General features: G+C 46.8%; 1 protein-coding gene across 2 annotated transcripts in view; it reads right to left on the bottom strand.

Annotated features, from left to right (window-relative positions):
• The window catches only part of UBR3 (ubiquitin protein ligase E3 component n-recognin 3), a 158,264-nt gene that overhangs the window by 79,622 nt on the left and 57,611 nt on the right, over positions 1 to 21,031 (bottom strand). For both annotated transcript variants that reach the window (XM_054971129.1, XM_054971130.1), the window contains exons 20-23: positions 8,678 to 8,819; positions 7,482 to 7,586; positions 6,881 to 7,054; positions 2,719 to 3,179 (exon numbers count right to left, since the gene is read on the bottom strand). In XM_054971129.1, the coding sequence (XP_054827104.1) occupies positions 2,719 to 3,179; positions 6,881 to 7,054; positions 7,482 to 7,586; positions 8,678 to 8,819 (882 nt within the window). The remainder of the gene's footprint in view (positions 1 to 2,718; positions 3,180 to 6,880; positions 7,055 to 7,481; positions 7,587 to 8,677; positions 8,820 to 21,031) is intronic.

Here is a 21,031-nt window from a genome sequence, read left to right as displayed (position 1 = left end):
AAGCAGCAAAACATCATGGAGCAGTCAAGTGGGGAAGGGGAGGATCGGGCAGGTAAGGAATCAGAGGAAAGCGTTTTAATGATGAAAATTAACAATGATAGTGATATCTGGGAGGAGTATATTGCATTACAGAGATGAGTGCGCACACAAAAGAGGAGTAAAAGTCCACAAATGCAAACAAATTCAGGCAAGAGAAGAAACTGCAATGTATAGACCTGATGATGAACCAGTTATGCAAAGAGATGTTGTCTTGCAGAAAGAAGAAAAATGCTCCCTATCCGAGGAAGTCCTTCTGCAGCAGCAGCCTCTGCAGGAGCCCCTCCCCTCCCCCCATGGCAGGGAATATGTTAGGAAATAGCACTGTTCTTGAACGTCCCCTCACATTTTTCTACAAACCCAGAGGTTCCACCAGGTTTGTAGAGAAATCGCGCCCATCTAGCCACGTTGTGTGGATATTTTGATTGGCACTCTGAGACCATGTACAGAATTAGATATTAAGATCTGCTTCACATAACATACGCATATGTGTGTGTACTGCTCTGCATAAATAGGGGCCCTCCCTGTGTTATCACCAATAGGGGCATGAATAATGAAAGAAACAAGCTGAAAATACGCACACAAACAGCTTGTTCATGTCATTAAAGCGACTTCCAGAACAGTGGAACAAAATTGGGAAATGAGGCTGTAATGACCACGCCTAGCCAAAAAGTCTGTAGTGTTTAGTTTCGGTTCCTACCACGAAGACAGACAATGGTGGGCCATCTGGCAGCATCTTGTTTTCCTTAACGGCACTCATCATGCAACCAATTGGCTCCAAAGGGGAGAGACTGAGCGTTAGCTCCATTGGTGGGAAGGGGATATGCATGGCGCACATGAGCACATTTTTTCTTCAGCACCTCCTGGGCAATGGCATTGAGGGGCTCATATGGATCAAATCTCACAAGGTTTGCTTTGCGCCAGGGAGGAGAGCAGCAGATTGCAGGGTGCCGTTGGCACCACAGTCGCCACTGCCAATCATCATCCCTTTCTGTGCATTTTTGCACACAATGCAAGGAAAAGCCAGCAACATCCACACAGGTGTGCACATGTGGATCTGAGGAGAGAGGAGTCTCTCTTCAGCCTTTGGCACAATGGCTCATGTAATGGAGATTAGGGTGAAAATTGGAAAGTACAACATAACAGGTCATTCAACCTGTCCAGTCTCCCACTTTTACTACTAAAAAAAAGGAAAAAAGAAGGCCATCCTCCCTCTACTTCCCTTCTCATAAAGGAAAAACCATCATCTAGCCCACCCTTTCTGTGCACTTTTACACACAGCGCAAGTACAGGCTGGTAGGTTTAAACAGGGAAAGTCCTGGGCTGCCGCAAAGCAGATTAGGGTGAGGTGGATTTACCCCTTATCATGGAAGAAAAACTACAAGGCGCTGGGAAACATGACATAACAGCAGGACTCAAAGGCAATAATTTATTGGCTTTGTCACTAAAGCAGGAATCCTTTTTTTATTTCACTGTGCTATGCCAGTTGGCAATGGTGTGCTCTCCTGCAGGCACCATGTGGCCAGTAAATTTCCCGACACTCTTTGCACTCACAAACGCTCACCAGTACCAGCACTCACCTTCTTGGAGGTCCATTATTTTGTGAGTTTTCATGTGCTTGAGGAGAAATTCATTGGATCTATGGGGTTTTGGATGATGTGGTTTTTGGTTAAGCATGAGTAGAGCCTCATTTCCCCAACTCCCCCACCCCACCCGAAAAGAACAGCATGTGTGTGCAGCTGCCCAACATTCGCCTTGACGTGTACCTTCCCCAAGCACTTCTAAGGGTCCAAAAACATGGAACCCCGTTGTTGCATGCTCTCAATTGCAGTGGGTCAATGGTTTAGAGGAAGGACTGTGTTTGTTGCAATTTTTGTGCAGCTGCATGCAAAAACAGCTGCCTCAGAGCCTTGTTTCCCCAACCCCAACCCATTTGCGCACATGCAGCCAACCGGACAGGCCAACAGGACAAAACTCATGAAAACGAAAAAAACCCAAATGAATGAAATCTGAGCCAGCAGGGCCTCAGCCAGAACAAACCAGAAATGGAACAGAATTATTCTGGAACCTCAGGAACTGAAATGGAAATTTTCTTGGTGCACACCCTAACTACACTTGCTATAAAAATGATCACTATGCGTATCTGTATACTTTTGAATTTTGCATAGAAGTGTCACAACCCAGACTGTGACCTTCACATTTTTTTCAGTCCATCCTCTGCATATAAAAATACTGCAGACTAAGAAGTCAGTTCACTTCATCTGATAAAGTGGGCTCAAGCCCACAGAAGTTTATGCTACAAAGTGCCGCATAATGCACCTGAGATTTCCAACTCGATTCAAGGTTTTTACACTTAATTTCAAAGATAAATTATAATTGACTGACATCTGGCCTGATGAATTCTGGGGAGCTCAGAAACTTGCACACTGTTATATGTCACTGGGTTGGTCCTAATAAAAATATTACCGGGATGGCGTTTGTGGACTAACTTTTGGACTAACACAGCAGTAAACAACTGGTCCAAAAGAAAGCAGGCAATGTAACTGCCAAGATGGGCTCTAAAACCATAAAGTATCCTCAAATAGAAAAGAAATGCTTACATCAGAAGTGGAAGTTCATTCATTCAAAATCTGGTCAAACATTTGTTCAGGCACAGAAATAACTTGTTTTCCTATACCTTACCTTTCTTCTTTGTCCAACGTCTTCTTCTCTGCAGGACTAATCTTTTTGGGGGGCACAGGTGGAGTCACTTTTCTACATATTTCCTCAATGATACGTTTGTTTAATCTGCTTTGAAGTGCAGCTTTCAATAATATCCTTTCAACAGCTGTCATTCCATCCCCATGAAAATATTTAGGGTTTTCTTGTGGGATTAAAGTTTCCATGTCGTCCAACCAGGGAGGGTAGTAAGAGTTTTGCTTTCCTGACAGTTTATGGTGAAGTTTAATTAGCAAAGACAATATGCTTTCCTTGATCTCCAGGATAGCTGTTGTTAACTGAGGTGTTGCTCCTGGAGCAGACCATTTCATGGAGGTCTTGGGTCGAACCGCCTGACTGGCTTCGCTGGTGTTGCGATTGATGATTTCCTGAAATTTCTTTCTGCGCTCTGCCACCAAACTGAACACTTGCGCTGTCCCTGAATTCTTAAAGAAAACAAGGGAAATATAATTAGATGCCATAATTAATGTTGATAAAAACTACAGGCTATCAAAAAAGTTCCTAGAGAAGCATTTTCAAAGTTAAAAAAACCCTTCATTTCTTACCAATTAAAAAAAAAATTAAACTGATCTGACACAACTCCTAAGGGTGGTGCATATACATCATGCTTCTAATTGATCAACCAAGCTATGTTTCAGAAGCCTGACACATAATCATGTGCTCCTTTCCAGCCCTCTCCTGACATTCTGTACAGGCCTTACCCACAATTAAACATTACAACCGCACCAATGCTATTAGCAAATGATACTACCCAAACCTCCCTCTGGATTTGAATCTTAGTTAAAGAGCCTCTGGTCAGCTGTAACTAAGTTTAACATGATCATTAACGTTTGTGTGGATGTAAAGCTTAACTGTGGATCAGGTTCGTATAGGATTGCCAACCTCCAGGTGGTGTATGGAGAATAACTACTCATTTCCAGGCCACAGAGATTAGTTCCGCTGGAGAAAATGACTGCTTTGGAGGATGAACTCTATGGTATTATACCCTGCCAAAGTCCCTCCCCTGCACAAAACACACCCTCTCCAGGTGTGTGTGTGTGTTATATGTCATCAAGTTGCTTTTGACTTATGGTGACTCTATGAATGAAATGCTTTCCATGGTCATAGATGCAGAGGAGTTAGCCGTGTTAGTCTGTAGTAGCAAAATCAAAAAGAGTCCAGTAGCACCTTTAAGACTAACCAACTTTATTGTAGCATAAGCTTTCAAGAATCACAGTTCTCTCGTCAGATGCATCTGACGAAGAGAACTGTGATTCTCGAAAGCTTATGCTACAATAAAGTTGGTTAGTCTTAAAGGTGCTACTGGACTCTTTTTGATTTTTCTATGAATGAAAGACCTCCAAAATGTCCTATCAATAACAGACTTGGTCAGATCGTTCAAACTGGAGGGCGTGGCTTCCTTTATTGAGTCAAGCCATCTCATTCTGGGTCTTCCTCTTCTCCTACTGCCTTCAACTTCTTCTAGCATTACTGACTTTTCTAGCAAGTCTTGTTCTCTCATAATGTGCCCAAAGTACGACGGACTCAAAATACAATCCCTCTCCAGGCTCCAGCCCGAAATCTCCAGGAACTTCCCAACCTGGGGCTGGCAATCCGAGGGTCATAAAAGGGTCGGGGGAATTAGCACTCTAAAATCAGGAAGCATCAAGTCCCACAGCCTGTTCCAAAATGTGTAAAATATTAAAGCCACTGGAAGGCTTTTTTTTTTTTAATACCACTGTCACAAAATTGTAATTTTAGGCTTGATGTTAACAAGGCTTTATTTTTAATGAGATGTTGATTCCCCTTTAAAAGATTTGGGGGGTGTCAATTATTCTTGTATCTACATAGAGTTTTCAGAGCAAACAAAAGAAGTACTCTGTTGCCGTATCAACAAGGAACTGCTCTCTTAAAGTGGCATCAAGATTATTCAAGTCCTAAACCTACAATAAAAAATTATTGAATAAACTGCTTCAATCCTTATTCAATATATGATCATTATTAGACAAAGGTAGAAGATTGCACAATTCCATAAATAATTCCAAACAGTTCATAATGCATCACTACTGATAAAGTGCTGAGTCGATTCATAATTAATCCAAAGAAGTACATATCAAAGTCCATGCACACTCAATCCTTGTTGAATAAGTCCATGAATCACCAGTTCATAAAGAGTTGGTAGATCACTGAAGCCGTTTAGGATGAGCCATGATCAGGTCTTATTCTACGGGTAATCTAGATCCTTTATATCGTGTTTCAATCTATATCTTTTTCAAGGAATCACAGCCGATAACAAACAGAAACATTCAAGCATACTGGCGTGCTCAGTCCATGACTAGTATAGCACTATGGGTTGATACAGCGACAGAGTACTTCTTTTGTTCACTTTGAAAACTCCATGTAGATACAAGAATAATGGTCTTTTGACTCTTGAGTAAATGACTGTAAATCATATTTATTGCTTGGGTACAATTTATACTTAGTAAAATTTCATGAATTGTTCCTTTGGTTGTTGTTTTGATATCACAATACTCTCTTGCTTGTTTTGGGGGGGGGTCAATGGCAGGATTGTAATTTTCAATATAAACACTTATTTTTATACATTTGGATCCTAGTACTTCCAGAATAGAATAACATAACAGGCTTTTTCATGGGTGGATAATCTCCCCCCTGCAGACTTTCTCACTACACTTGTGCCAAACTGCGCTCTGACTCATGAGAGGTTATGCTGGAATAAACTTTATCCATCGTAAAGGTACAAAATCCATGTAATGCATTTTACTAGGGCCAGCCAGAATGACACAAAACATCAGGCAAGATTTCTAGCTCATCAGAACTCTTCAGTAGTCTAAACGTTACAAAAATTTAAAAATGAAAGAGGAAAAAGCTGACTTTCCAGGTCAAGATCTTAAGATGCTGTCTTGACAGCCTTTGGTGTTAGAGGCCGACAAGCTCTCATCGGCATGATTGCCACAGGTGTTAGATTACAGTAGTTGCATTCTGGGAATAAGGAGCAAACAATGAAGGGCTATCTCATTGGAAAAAAATATAGTCCAGCACAGTCATAAAGATGCCACGGATTTCTGTTTTATTTTCCACTGCATTTCAAAATGTGCTCCCCCACATGTTGCTCCTGAATCCAAACCATTATATTTTTAATTATAACATGACCATTTCTACAACTGCACACCTAACGTTTGAAAGTATTTTAAATTTACTTGAAACAAGAAAAAAAGTATTCTATAGACCAACATTTTTGTTGTCTATATTTTAAGTCCTATACTGTGACAAATGACATAACCTCTCAAAATTGCCTTTAAAAAAAAAAGAACTAAACTGTTTGCCTTCCCTCTAACATCTTTCCTTTAGCATAGCCTCCATATTAATGAAATAGACAGCAATTCATCCATAAGTTAATATATGAAAATTAACCATGGTTAGATTGTTTCCCCACCTGTCCATCACAGAAAGTGGCAACCCTATTATGTATTGGCTATAAATCATTTAAACAAGTTAATTACGTGTTCACCAAGATGAATATACTAACCATTTATCATTTCAAATAATTTCCATCAAGACTGAAGGGCTAAAAGCTTATTGAGAAAGGGGTAACTGAAGAGCAGCATTATTAAAATGTTAGAAGTAACAGCAACAGAAGTTCACATACATGCAAACAGAGCAAGTCAGTATTTATTCCAACAGTAGGCCAGCATTTTCTAGACAATGTTATCTCTGGCACATGGCGCAATTAATTTAGAACCAAATTGTAGATTACCTTCTATGCCCTATCATTAGAAATCTGCAAAGTTTCTCAGTAATAACTTGAAAAGATTGTGGAATTGCAGTCAAGTTAGAATCAGCGCAATGAAAGCTATATTACAATTAGAACACAAAATACACACAAGTCTACCTCTCTCTGAAGTCCTTTAGACCGCCTTGGATTCTGGTGAGTTGGAGGGAAAAGGAGGGCATTAAATGACCCTAAGAAACACGGCATTAGATACTAGACATATACTACCGGATATGGACATGTATAAAGCAAACCTAAATTCAATACTAGAAGGCCAATTATCTTAAATTCAATACTGTCCATTAAAGAAATGTTAGAATAATCCACTTCAAGACTATATAATTTCTTTCTGCTTACCTGAGAACCAGTAAAACCATCAGAACTTGTACTTGCAGGGGGCTCTCTTTTCACTTCTGGAGCTGTTTCTGGTACTCTTACACGAACATAGTTAATAAAATGGCGCATGTTTGACACCAAATTATTCCCAGGGAACCAGCTATCATGACAGCGTTCTTGTCCTCCCACAGAATCCTGGTGCACCAGCCAAAGCAAAAATACAGCAGGATGTCAGAGCACATGATGAAGCATGCCAGTAAACTGGCTAAACACACTAGTAAATATCAACTTGTGTTCCCTTCTACATGTAAAACATTTCAGAAGAAAAGGGGACATATCTTAAGGCATGTAATTATTCTTAGTAATACTGATAACAGTCCAGTCCTTACTTGGAAGGGTGTGATTATTCTCCCGTTTAGGGAGCCTTACTCCTGTCTTTTATTTATTTATTTAAAATAAACAACTATACTGTGGCTAGATCCCTGACAGAGTTACATCCCTGTACCCACATCCATCCAGCAACATGAAATTAAAAACCAATTTAAAGCTCAAAAAGAACACACATTTTATATTTCACACAGAGATATACTTGGATTTATGCAATAAAAATAACAGCACTTACTTCTTCATCAGACTCTTGCTCAGATGAATTCTCTAACCCCAGTTCAATCAAATATAAAACCATGCAAAGGACGTGTTCTGATAGGTTTTGATGATCCATTAATATCTAAAAAGAAAAGCAAGTTTACCCCTATAAAAAACATGAGCAAATAGGAGAGCCCTTCGCCTTTCTTGGAAGCTAACATTCACAAATTCCTTGGGTTTTATAATATTATGAACCACAATAGGGAGACACACACAAACAGCGCAATATGCTAATAAAGTAACTTTACCATGAACACCCAGAAATGAAATTAAAGTATTAAAAAGAACCTGTGAGATTTCAAAACTCCTAAGAGCCTACAGCATTCCTTTTTAAATACTTTTACCTTTTCCTCTTAAAAAAATTTCCATTTCGGACATCAGAAAAAAGGCAAGAAAGATTATTTTGTCTACTTTATTTTCACAGTACCTAAAGCTTTAGGTATAAAATATCCTTCAGCGAGAAAGATGCAACTATTTACCAACTATGGTAAAAAGAGAGAAAACTATTTCTGAACAGTAAGTATTTAGATTCCCTCCCTATTGTTTCTCCCAAGGAAGCTTTTCTATTTTTAAAGAAATTCTTGAAGAAGGATGTACAAAAACCACATGAGCTATTGTGGCTGAAACACTGGAAATTGTACAACAGTGCTTGAAAAAGCACAAGATCAAATAACAGGAAAATTCATTGCCACAGAGCTCTTAATCAGCTTAAATGAATTCACAAAAACAAATAAAAAATAGCAAGTACACTATCTGCCTAAACTTGTAAAGAGAAAAAGGAAGAGAAAGAGACCTGCTCAAAAATATTCTAAGACCTTTTACAAACCCAAATTTAATTCAGACCACTTTAGGAGGTTACCATATGGTGGCTGTTTAAGATCTCTGCTTCCTAATTTTAAAGTGTTTATGCAGGGCTATATTTATAATTATGGTAACTGTTCTAAGATATGTGATGTATGCTAATTAGATTTTATAACATTTATATTTGTACTATTTTAACTGAGGTTTTAACTTGTATAATTCTTACCAAATAAGGGAATGTCTTATTTTACTAGATTAAAGCTGGTCGTGAACTGAAATAAATAAATTCATTCATTCAACCCAAACTAACAAACACGGAAGTTGCCCACTTATTTCCAGCCTGAAAATAGCAGGGTTTTTTCTCCGTTGTACCTTATAAAGTAGAGTGAACAACACAATGTGTAAAGTTTTGCAGTGCAAGAGCCTCAGGAGTCCTTTATAGCTTGGGTGCAGAGGAGTTCTTTTCTTGTAGGGGGGCCAAGGGTTCCCGTGAAATTTTCCACTTTGCTTTAAACTGGAAAAAAACAAAAAAAGGGGGGGGGGAGGTATGGATTTAAATGTTACAGAAGACAGAATCAAGAACTATACCTCTTTAGGAAGTTATGTTCCGGTGGAAGATTTAAAATAAATACAAGTTATACACATCGGTTTATGTGCATCTATCCCGTTTAAGCATTTCTAGCACTTCGATACTTCGGGTGAACATTTTCAGAGCCAGATACTAGCTATATGTTAACTAGCATCTTCCATCTAAAACCACCACTTCTTCTGGGGCTGCCCGCGGCCATCTGCTATGCCCGTATATGGACTCCCAATATTTGTTTAAATAGCCTGCTCCTGGACTATTTTAATGATTTTTTAAAAAATTATTATTGATTTTATGTTTTTGTGATTTTTAATGTATTTTAATGTTGTTAGCCGCCCTGAGCCCATCTGTGGGGAGGGCGGGGTATAAATAAATAAATTAAATAAATAAATAAATAAATAAATAAATAAATAAATAAATGCCACTCATCACAAAGCCAGCATGGGGGAGGGTTCCCCTATGTAAGGGTTCTACGACAGGATAAAGTAGGATTATAATGGGTCTACATGCTATTGTATATAGGAATGTTAGTCACAGGCTCTTATCCCAAGAACCTACTCTTCAAAGAGGAAAATGCACACTGGAAATATGCTGGGAAAAAACCCATAGAATGGCTCTGAAGATAATTACAAATCTTGAGTTAGGATATGCATTTATGACTAATGCTATGTAACCTGTAACTAAGATTACAGGGTGAGGATGGAGAAATCTGCATGCAACCTAGTGGCTCTTAGCTTTTAAACCATGTTTATAAGATTAGGAGTGTCATGTTGGAGTTGACCCTTGGTGACAATCATTAGCACTCCTTTAAAAGCAACTGTCAAGTATGACCTTAACAACTCCAGGATTATCACAAATCAAGACAACTGATTTCTATTGAATGAAGACCAAACAGCAGAATGGTCAATTGACGAAGTGTTTAATGTTGCTTTTCAGTTATATTTGTTTTAAACAGAAACATGACAGTCTTTCTAAAGGACTGCATCTTGACAAATTCCAAACTGCTTTCTTAGGAGTGGAGAATGAATTGCTGGAAAATACTGAAAGCATGGATGTTTAATTCTAAATTCAATCCCAAAACCATCAGATGTCTTCAACTGATGCAATAAAGTGCTTGAACAGACAAGGTGTACACCATCTTTTTAGCAATGAATTTGTAATCTACAACAGAGTGTGCTGGTGGACTATATTATCAATAGACTTGGACAACTTGTACAATTGCCAGGAGTCACCTGATCCATCCTTTGTGCTTTTATGATTTAAAGGATGGAACATGCCATGCTAAAAATGACTAAGATTGCTCCTTCCCACTCCTTTCCCATTTCAACACTACCTATCTTGCAGTATTGGATATTCAATGGAACCACTGTGGTCAACTTTAACCAGAGTTTGCAAAACAGTTTTAAAAATCCTAGTTTTAATCTAGCTATGGTAATGTTAACCTTGTGTTGCCAAGTAGGCCCCCTCCCCTGCTTTAAGGCCTGCCATGAACTGTGTTAAAGTTTCCTGCATTGCTGTTTCACTGCTGCACCAAAGACTGCTTTGCACGTGTGTGTCCTGATACACGTGTCAGTTTCCTGCCTGCGTGTCAATTGCCTTGCTGCTGTTGTAGACTGTGTAGTTCCCTGACTCCATGTTTGGATAACTGCACAAAGGATTCTCTTTCTGGGCAGCCATGCCCCGACCTGTATCTGGAATTCCCAGTGTGTGTTTGGACTCTGTTACAAGTGTGCCCCGTGCCTGCATTGCCATCTGCCACGGACCGTGCCTGTTCCCTGCTTTGGACTGTGTTTTAAAGTGTTGTTCCCCCTGCCTCCATGGAAGCCTGCCTCATATGGGCCCAAGCCGCTGCTAGCAGCCGGGCGCCAGCCGGGGAAACCTCCAGCGAGCCTGGCTAGGCGCTCCCTGGTCAGTTCCTGCCTGGAACCTCCCGCGGGCCGGTCCCCGAGCTTGCCCTCGCTACCGGGCAGCCTGCTAACCAGCCCCAGCTATGCCCAGCCGGCATCCATGTTCTCAGGCAGCCAGAAGACCCTGGGAAGAAGACTGCTTTGGGAAGCCATTTCGGCGAAGCGGGCACACCACGTCCGCAGCGAGAGCCCCTCGCCCCGCTCTGCATATCTTAGGAGCCGCCCCGGAGAAGAGCTAAGTGCTGACCATCCCAAGCACTTAGAGAATGCATCTCAAAGAAACCTCCGCATTCCAGAGCTGATGACATCAGGACAAGCCCTGTCCGCTGGAACATCCTTTCAGCCCACTTGGATTTCCCCCTCCCTCTTTTGTCCCCTCTTCCTGAGGTGTCACTTATCACAATCTGATTACCAAAGTGGCCCATCCAAGCCATTCAGTAGCCCATTAGACCCTTTGTTTTAATCTGTGAGAACCACCAAGTACAGCACCAGCCCCAGGGTACGTTTTGGGGTATTTAAGCTGGTCTCCCAGACCACTCGGTGCGCGTGCCATCCTATCCAGACTTCCTTGCTGTCCGTCTGTGGTTCCAGTGCTGGCATTGGACCACCACCCTCGCTGCTGTGTCTCTGCTTCGCTCCAGGATAAGTGAGTATTCCCCCTATCATCGTTGGGAACCAGCTAATGCGAACGTCTCTGTATTTCCTACTCTGTATTTCCTAGATCTTGTGTGTTCCTTGTATGATTGTGCAAGTTAGGCTTACGCCACACTAAATACACGTGTTTGGAACTTATGTGTTGTCTGCCTCTTTTTCACTAGAGTGTCTGGGATCGGGACCTCCGTAAACATAGGTTAAGATCCGCGCTTATTTTAAGTTACAGACTGCTAAGCTAATTTCCCCCTTATAATAAAGAGCAGTTCTGGTAACAGTTTACTGGTGGAGGATGCGGGCATAACCCAGTTCGTGTGAATGCACGTGAGTCGACACGCGTGTCTTCAGCGAACTGACGTAGAGGAAAATTTTCCAGACCTCTGTGTAAAGAGCGCAATTTAGCTCAGGGAATTAAAAGTGTGAGTGTGTGTGGCTCTAGCGAGCATTTCTATCTTGTGGGTTGGCTTTTTCCCCATTTCCTCCTTCAGCCAGCTTTGGACTACTTGCCTTTTGTGGTGCACCGCGAGGCCCTCCAGCCGTTATAACCGGTGTACTGTGGGTGAGGACCTCTGAACTGGTGAAGTTCCTGGCCACCTTCCGGGCCGCCTAAACGCGTCTATGTGGGTGGGATCCCAGAAGTAGGCTCTAGATATATACGCATATATACTTCCTGAAGCAGCACATATAAAATTCTTTTCCGCCCTCCCCCGTCTCTCCTAAGTCCGTCCAAACCCCGTTCCTGCCAGCACTTAGGCTTCAATCCCCGCTCCGGAGGAAACGTGAAGGGATCGATAGTCCGTTCGTTCAGTTTAGCTTTGGGAATCTGAAGCCAGGTTCCTGAAGCCCCGCGGCAGCCGGCCGCACCGTGCTTAAGAGTTTTAAGGTAGACTCTTGGGCGCCTTTCCGCTTGCGAGTTCTAAGTCAGACTCGTGGGCGCACCCTGCTTGGGAGTTGTTTGAACTCTTGAGCGCTTTTTCCGCTTGGGAGTACAGTAAGCTTTACTCCTGGGCACTGTTGCTTGGGGACTTGCAGAGGCAGTCCTTGAGCGCTTTTGGTCTTTTGGTCTTGGCTCGGAGACAGTTTAACCGTTTGTCTCTGAGCACGAGGCCTGGGGACACTTTGAGTTTAGTTCTTGGGCAGAGAGCTTGAGAGCATTTTGGCTTCTGAGCAGAGGCTTGGGAGCATTTCTGGTTGCCTGAGCAGAGGCTTGGGAGACCCCTTAATTGCAGTTTCTAAGCAGAGGCTTGGGAACCCTTTTTGGTTTTCTGAGCGCATAGGCTTGGGAGACCCCTGAGCTTTAGCTTCTAGGCAGAGGCTTGGAAGCACTGAGCGTTTTTGGTTCTTGGGCTTAGAGAGCTTGAGAGCACCCTCTGAGCCAGTAAACTTTTCCTGGTCCCGTGGCTTGTAGGCAAGCTTGAAACGGGAATAGGAATTTTCTCTTCTCCCCCGGTGGAGGAGAACCGAGTGTAGGACCCTTAAAAATACCCTTGTGAACCTAAAAGTAGAACCTTAAAACCCCCTGGTAAAAACCCTTGAGGACCTGAGGGAAGGATAAAACTCCCAAAAGGAACATAGAGAGGAAGAAGTTGTTAAAACCCTTGAGCAGCTTTAATCGCCCCACCCCTGGTTGTCGCTGATCCACTCTTTTACCTCCCCCGAGATCAGCCTTAAACGAAAATAAAATGTACCGGGCAGCCCCCACCGTGCCCCGCCTGGAGAAGTGGCTAGTGAAGAAGGGAGATTGCCCTTGGGAAGCCGGTTCCTTCAAGGGACCTGACCCGCTCCAAATAGTTAGAAGCGCCTTCCAGGATTTTTGCGAAAAGGAGAAACCTAGGTCAAGTAAGAAAGATAGATATGGAACTTGGGCACTTTTCACCGCCCTACAGGACAGCGTGTCCCTAATTAATAAGCTACAGGCAGCTCAAGAAGAGCAGGAACAGGAGATAGAAAAACTAAGGAAAGAAAAGAAGGAACACGAGGAAAAGGCAGCCGAGTGGCGTTCAGAACGCGTTAATTTCATGCTGGAGAAGCAGGGACTAACCACTGCCCTCCAAGACGCCCAGCACAAGGCTGAAGTGGCCACCGCTCGTGCCGATATGGCTGAGCACGCAGTAATTGAAGGACAGGAGAAAATTGCCAAATTAACCCATGCTGCCCAGTTCATGGCAGAGCAGAAAGTCGCAAAGATAACCGCAGCAGACCACTCCGCTTGTAAGAGGGAGCTAGAGGCCCTAAAGCAGCACCTGGGAATGCAGCAGGCCGTAATTTCCGCCGTGCATCCCGCAGCCCTCTTGGCCCTCCCCGAAGGTAGTACCGACAGTTGGTCACCTCCTTCGCCCCAGCCCGAGGAAGCTCCACAGCCCCTCCATCCGATAGCTACCAAAGAAATTGTCACCACAGACGATGATGGCAGGAAGACAGACCGAATAGTTAAAGAGACCCGCAATTGGAGGCCCGACGAGCTCCAAGCCATAGCGGACCGAATGGGACCCCTGAACCGAGACTCAGCTATACAATGGTTCGCACACGTGACCATGTCCCAGCCCTCCGCCAGTGGCTCCGATGTAGCTCAGCTGGCTCGCCATTGTGCCAGCCCCGAGATAGTCACCTCTCTTAACGCATATATTTCTAACCGGAGACTAGCCACTCGCAGTCAGTATGGTGCCATGAAGGAATTGTGCGCCTTCCTCTGGCCTACCAAGAGCTTGAAGGCCTTATACATTGCAGAGTCTCAAAAACCCGGAGAGGACCCAGAGGCATATTTGGCCAGAAAGCAGCTCCTAGCCGAACTGGCAGACGAGGTAGATTTAGACTTGAGCGACATGCCGGACTTCGACGACCTAGAATTTAGGAGGGCAGTTATAGATGGACTCAACAGCACCACTCGCCTAGCCCTAGCAGGAGTAGAGCCCGGGAGCATTACATGGGGAGAGCTGGAATCCCGCATCAGGAGCATTGCTGGCCTATTGCGAGAGACCGGCGCCATCCGCCATGTGAAGTCCCCGGCCTCTCGTAGAAAGGAGAGCGAACCGATAAGTGCAGTCACCTATGCCAATCATGGCCCCCACTCTCAGTACCGACCGCAGGGACGCAGCCCGTACCCGGAGGCAAGGGGAGGGATCCTGAGGGGAAGGAGCAGTAGCTTTAACAGGGGAAGAGGACCAAGGGACTACCGCCCGGGAGTTTCCTTTGCGCCCACCCCGAGTTACAGTTCCTCCTCCCAGCAGGGACCCCACGAGCCCCGATCACAGGATGCGCCCCTAGCCCCTTCTCACTCTCGAGCATCGCACCCGTACAACCATCAGGTCTATCCGCCCCCAGATCAGTCTAACGCTTGGGGAGCATCGCAGGGCGACCATGAGGGCTACCGGGACCGCGGCAGCACGCCCCAGTCCAGGGACCCCCTCCGCTGGGAACTTTGGATGCGCCTCAAAAACATTGGAGCGAACATGGAGCTGTTCGATGGAAAGCCCACGTCCGTTCTAATGAAGGTGATCATGGAGTGGGAAGACCAGCAGCAGCCCCCAGTACCCCCGTCGGCGCCCCCTTTACCGCCAGACCCTCCCTTCTCGAGTCCCCCGATAGCTGCGGTCCGGGAACGCCCGAGCCCCAACAACCCCTTTAGAGGAAGCGCCGCTTCCACCGACCAGTGTGCAGGATCAGAATAGGGTCGCCCCGAGTCCCAGTCTCCTTCCGTGGGCATAGTTGCCAAACTAAAGCCGGACACATGGGGGAGACCGACAGTAAAGGCAGGGATCGGGACTCCCGGGGAAAAGAAGAAGCCTGCCACCCTCCTCATAGATACCGGAGCTTCACTTAATATACTCCGGCCCACCTTAGTCACAAAGGGAACTCAGACCCCCACCACCATGCAGCTCGCCGGTTTTGGAGGCGGCATGCAGGAATCCCCGGTCTGGCAGGATATCCCCCTCTCTGTTGGGAACCTGGCCACCCGGATTTCGGCATGCGCAAACCGGGGAGAGGATGATGGACTTTTGGGCATGCCATTTTTTCGTGCCGAGGGACTGACCATTGACCTAGCAAATGGGCTCCTGTGGCGCATCCCAGGAGGCCCAGACTTTGTCAATGCAGTCCATCGATGTGCAGCCCTTAAGGCCCCCCTTCCTCTCGCCCCCGTCACAGGAGACCCCTGGGTTCAGGACTTTCCCGAAGTGTGGGTGACAGATAAGGCCGAGTGTGGGATAGTGAAGGGCGCCTGCGTCCTGATAGAAGGAAAGGACCCCCCTCCTCAGAGACAGTACAAGTACCCAGCGGAAGCTGAAGCAGGGATAGCCAAGACTATAGAAGGACTCCTTGAGTGGGACGTCATACTCCCGATGCAGTCCATCTGCAACGCCCCATTGTGGCCAGTTCTAAAAGCAGATGGAGTGACCTGGAGAATGACGGTCGACTTCCGTGCCCTGAATGCCACCACCCCTCCAGTTGCCCCGGTTGTGGCCAAGTACAACGAGATCCTGACGGCCATTGCCGCCGGATCCCGGTTCTACTCGGTCATAGACCTGGCCAACGCTTTCCACTCCATCCGGCTGCATGAGTCTTGCTGGTACAAGTTCGCGTTCACTTTCCGCGGCCAGCAATACGCATTCAAGCGGACACCCCAGGGATTCCACTCCAGCCCCAGTATTTGTCATGCCCATGTAGTTCAGATGTGGGAACGCCTCCAACCCTCCTCGAGGCCCCACGTACTGAGCTACGTGGATGACATTTTAGTCCACGCCCCCACGGAAGAATTGGCCCGCCAAATCACCAGGGAAGTCCTGGAACTCCTCCGCGAGACTGGGTTCAAGGCTAGTAGGGAAAAGGCCCAATTGGTTCAGACCGGCGTCAAGTACCTGGGTCTGACCCTGGGACCCGAGGGTCGCACCCCGGACGCCCAGCGAATGGAGGTCATTTCCAAGCTGCCTGCACCCACCGATGTCCCCTCCCTTAGAGCCCTTCTAGGAACTTTTAACTTTTCCCGAGACTTCATCGAGTCCTTTGCAGACAAAGCTCGCCCCCTTTATGCCCTCCTCAAGAAGAACACTCCCTGGGAGTGGGGACCGGAGCAACAGACAGCCTTAGCCGAGCTGAAGCGCAGCCTGGCCGCAGCCCCGGCCCTAGCCCATCCAGATGTCACCCAGCCATTCTTTATTCAGTTAGCCGTGTCAGACAAGAGCATAGGAGCCACGCTCACCCAGCAGCAAGCGGGAACCGCTAGAGTAGTAGCCTATACCTCTCGCAACCTAACCGCAGTAGAAACTAAGTTTAGCCCATGCGAAAAGACGTGCCTTGCTCTAGTTTGGAGTCTGACCCATTGGGAATTTATCATAGGAGGTTCACGCACAATAGTTCAAACCACTCACACGCCCCTCAAATATATTCTGTCTGGCAAGATACAAGATGGCCAAGTCTCAAACGCCCGTATAGCACAATGGACCCTGGCCCTGGTCAACCGCGGAGTAGAATTTAAAAAGGAAACCACCGAGCCACCAGCCCCCTATGGCCTGTTAGTAACCGGGACCGAGCACGAGTGCCCCCTGGACCCGCCACCGCAGGTTGTTTGGCCAGTCACTTGGGGAGTCCCGCTAGAGGAAGCCCGACAGAACGGCTTCACATGCTGGTTCTGCGACGGCTCCTCCTTCCACGTTGGAGGCTCCCCTCGGACAGGCTACGGCGCCGTGCGAGTGAGCGACGCCCATACTCTCAAAGGTCCAGCCCGCCCCCATTCCAGCCAAGCGGCTGAGGTGCAAGCGCTTCTGGCAGTGCTCGAGTTTGAGCCCCCAGAAAGCCCACTTGCCATTTACACAGACTCGGATTGGACGGCCAAAGCCGCCACGGTCTGGCTACCGGTATGGCAGAATCAGGGGTGGAGAGCCAGTGATGGGAAACCCGTAGCCCACCTACAGCTATGGCAGCAAGTAGCCGCGCTCCTTCAGTCCCGCTCAGGCCCAACGCAGGTTACCCATGTCAAAGGACACCAAAGGACAAACTCAGAGACCGCTTATTGGAATGACCAGGCAGACCTCGCAGCCAAGGCAGCCGCCACAGAGAATGCTCCCTTACCGGAACCAGCCACCGATTGTCCTCTCCACCCTGTCACCACCCGGGCACAAGCCCGTGATCGGGCTCAGGGAACCACAGGTACACTAGACCTAGCCGAGCTACAGATATCCGACCCAGAAGTAGCTGACCTCCTAGCCGCAGGAAGAGATCAGACAGGAAGACTAATGATCCGAGAAGAGGAAGGCATAGTTTGGGCAGTAGATGCAGCCGGTGAACGCCACTGGGTAGTGCCACTGGAAGTCAGAGCCGACCTGATTCAGTTTGTCCACGAGCAGGGACACCGAGGCAAGGACCTGACTCCGGAAAGGGTAAAAGAGGTTGGATGGTGGCCTGGCATGCGCACCGAAGTAGCGCAATGGGTAGACAACTGTCTGTCCTGCGCTATGGTCAATGCAGACCCCACCGGACCCAGAGCTCCCCTCCAGCATCAGAGAATTGACGGACCCTGGGCTCGCATACAAATCGACTTTATCGGCCCCCTTCCCCCCACTCCTCGCGGCAATCGCTACTGTCTCACTGTCATAGACCCCTTTAGCAAATGGGTCGAGGCGTTTCCTTGTAAGCGCAACAATGCAGCCACCACAGCCAAACTACTGTTTAATAATGTCTTTTCAAGATGGGGCATCGTGAGAGTCATGGACTCTGATTTAGGCTCACACTTCATCGGAGAAGTCACACAGGAGCTTTGCAAGGCGCTAGGCATCCAGCAACGCTTCCACATAGCCGGCCACCCTCAAGCTTCGGGTGCCATAGAAAGAACCAACCGGACCCTCAAGGAGGCTCTCCGCAAAATGGTTCGCTCCTCCGGGAGAGACTGGGATGAAAAACTCCCCATAATCCTAATGGCCATCCGAGGCACCACCGCAGTTCACGGGCTCACACCCCATATGGTAATGACAGGGCGAAGAATGCAGCTCCCGGAGGCCTTCTGGCTAGATACGCAGCTCCCTTCTGATATGCAGCCCGTAGTGATTAATGACGCTTGGGTCCAGGATCTGCTCTCATCCATACACGCCGTCCACATGCAAGTGGCCCAGAAGTTGGGCACAGCTCAGAAAGATATGGACCGCAAATTAGGATGGGTCAGGAACCCCAGGCAGTGGGAGGAAGGACAGCTCGTTCTGTACAGAAAGTTCTCGCAAAAGGCGCATTCACTAGCAGCCAAATGGCAGGGCCCAGTCCCCATCACGAAAAGAGTCTCCCCAGCCGTCTATCAGGTAGCTATCCAGAGAAAGACAGGAGGCACTTGGCTAAAATACTTTCACGCCTCTCAATTAAAGGAATGGAAAGGGAAGCCGCTCCAAACCGCCCCTCCTGTGTATGACCCCGGGGGAGCCGCCACCAGCCCAGCCCCCCTCTGCCCAGTGATTCGCCAGATATCCCTTCACCCTGGGCCAGAGATACCCTGTGTCCCCTTAGATCAGACCTTTGTAGCCTTAGTATAAAAGAAACAGTAGGATATGTAGATATAGGTGTGAATGTCAAGAGTTTTTCCAATTCTATTCTTTAACTTCATTAGGCGGGCCCCACAGTTGGGACCCTTGGGGAAGACACGGCAACCAAAGCCAAATAGGACCACCACCGAAAGTGATTCTTAATTGGATTGTAAGCCGCATGTTCGGAAAAAAATTGCACAGGCAAAAGAGATTTGCTGTGTGTGAAAGTGTTTGGAGAGGCTTTAGCCCAGAGGTGAATACATTCTTTCGAACATAGTGGAACCACCAAAAAAGGTGATCCCTGTATTCGAAAATATATCACCCGCCGTGCTGGTGAAGATCCCGCATCTACGTAGATTCGGGGTCTCACCTGCCAGACCCACGCTTTCGCATGATGGTCGGCTTTGGCTTTGAGGGCCGTGCCTCCCCTGGAAAAGGACCCCCAGATAGCCCAACATCCCTCTTTTACTAATGTTCATATTCGTCATGGTGAGTTGCTATACGGCGCCACCACTTAGTACGCTTTAGTGCAAAGGTAAAAGACCCGCCAGTATTTTGTAAATATGTGCCCTCTGGAATATGTTATTGAGGTGCGTTCGCTACGCACAAGGGGCAGCGTACCTCATTTACATAGCCAGAATCCCCCGCGCCAAGATGACCCCCGATTCACCCAGACTCAGTGGCGCCGGCAGATCTCGGCCGCCTCCGCCGCTTTTCGATAAACGCTGCCGAGCACCTTCGGCTCCACTTCGGCCCTTTCCGCCAGCAACCGCCCGCCCCGTCCAATGTAATCTTTTCCCTTGCCCGTACCGTATAAGGGAAAAGAAGGGGGGGAGACATATTGAAGTTATAGTGAAGCCCTGCCAGGCCTTCCAAGTGAGGGCAACCTGAAAGTACCCCACACCCGTATGCTTCTTGCTCCTTATATTTTTCTTGCTCAGTGTATTTTTCCTTTTGTTGCCCGGTGTATCTTTTTTTTTTCTCTCTTTCAACTAGAAGATGGGGCCTCCCGAGGGAGTCCCTCCAAAAATTGGTTGTCCTGCAAATATATGACGAAGGCCTATTTTTGAAAATTAAAGCGAGGGCCCCCGTCTGCAGCAACCCTTATAGTTAATGGAAACCGCTCTCTAGTTTTTTTTTTCCTTTTAAAACGGCAAGGCCAGGCCGAGCCGGACCGATAGCTCTCAGCCCGCAAAATAGAAACAGCCCGCCACCGAGCAAGGGGCACCTGGAGGCCACATAGTCTAGGCACCCAGGGACCCCTGGGGCGAGTTTGCATAATCCCGCCTAACGCACAGCCGACCCTTGCTCGACGCAAAGACGCTACCCTCTGAAATATACATGCTTGAGAAAGAAACCTTCGCACAGGAGTTCCCCAGAGCAACAAGCTGGAAGGCTCGCTTAGTGCCCCTGGGACTTCTCGTTCGAACCCCGCTTAACATACAGTGCTGGCAGAAAAACGCTCTCCCTTTTCTTTTTCCCTACTTCACTTCATTTATTTTGCTGCAACAAACTCAGGGAACCTGTACTTATATCCGCAGGTCTCCCCAGGATATTTTCACCACAAAAGGAAAAGGAAGGCCAGGAGATGAGGCACCTGGCTACTCTGTGTTTGCTCGTGCTGGCAGGCACCCTAATAGAGGGACGCCCGTCCAAATTAATGCCCTACCCCCATTGGAGATGTATTAATACCCTGGCAGGGAATGAAATGATGGTCTGCAAAGTTGTGCAGCAGATTAACATGACCACCCCCACGGATCGCACAAACTTCCGCAGTTGTGAAGAACAGTGGATCCGACCCCCAGAGCTTGTTATTTTATGTGTGGGAGTCAAAACTATGTCCCAGGAGCTAGTGTGCTATTCACCTACTGATACAGTTTCACCACTCGCTCCGATTCCTTATATGTTTCTTCCCCGCATCAGGCCAGCCCCCACCGCAGTCCCGGTGGTAGACAAATATACCACCCCTGCCAATTTCGAAACCTCGCCATTTGTCACTGAGGCTTTCGGACCATACTGTGAAGTTATTTTAGTGTCGGCCGCAGTATGGAAGGCAGGAGACCCCTTTAGAATGACCATCCTA

The sequence above is a fragment of the Eublepharis macularius genome, chromosome 2, assembly GCF_028583425.1.
Source record: "Eublepharis macularius isolate TG4126 chromosome 2, MPM_Emac_v1.0, whole genome shotgun sequence".
NCBI classification, from domain to species: domain Eukaryota; kingdom Metazoa; phylum Chordata; class Lepidosauria; order Squamata; family Eublepharidae; genus Eublepharis; species Eublepharis macularius.
The sequence above is the reverse complement of the archived record's forward strand: the minus strand, read 5'-3'. Positions and strand labels throughout refer to the sequence as shown.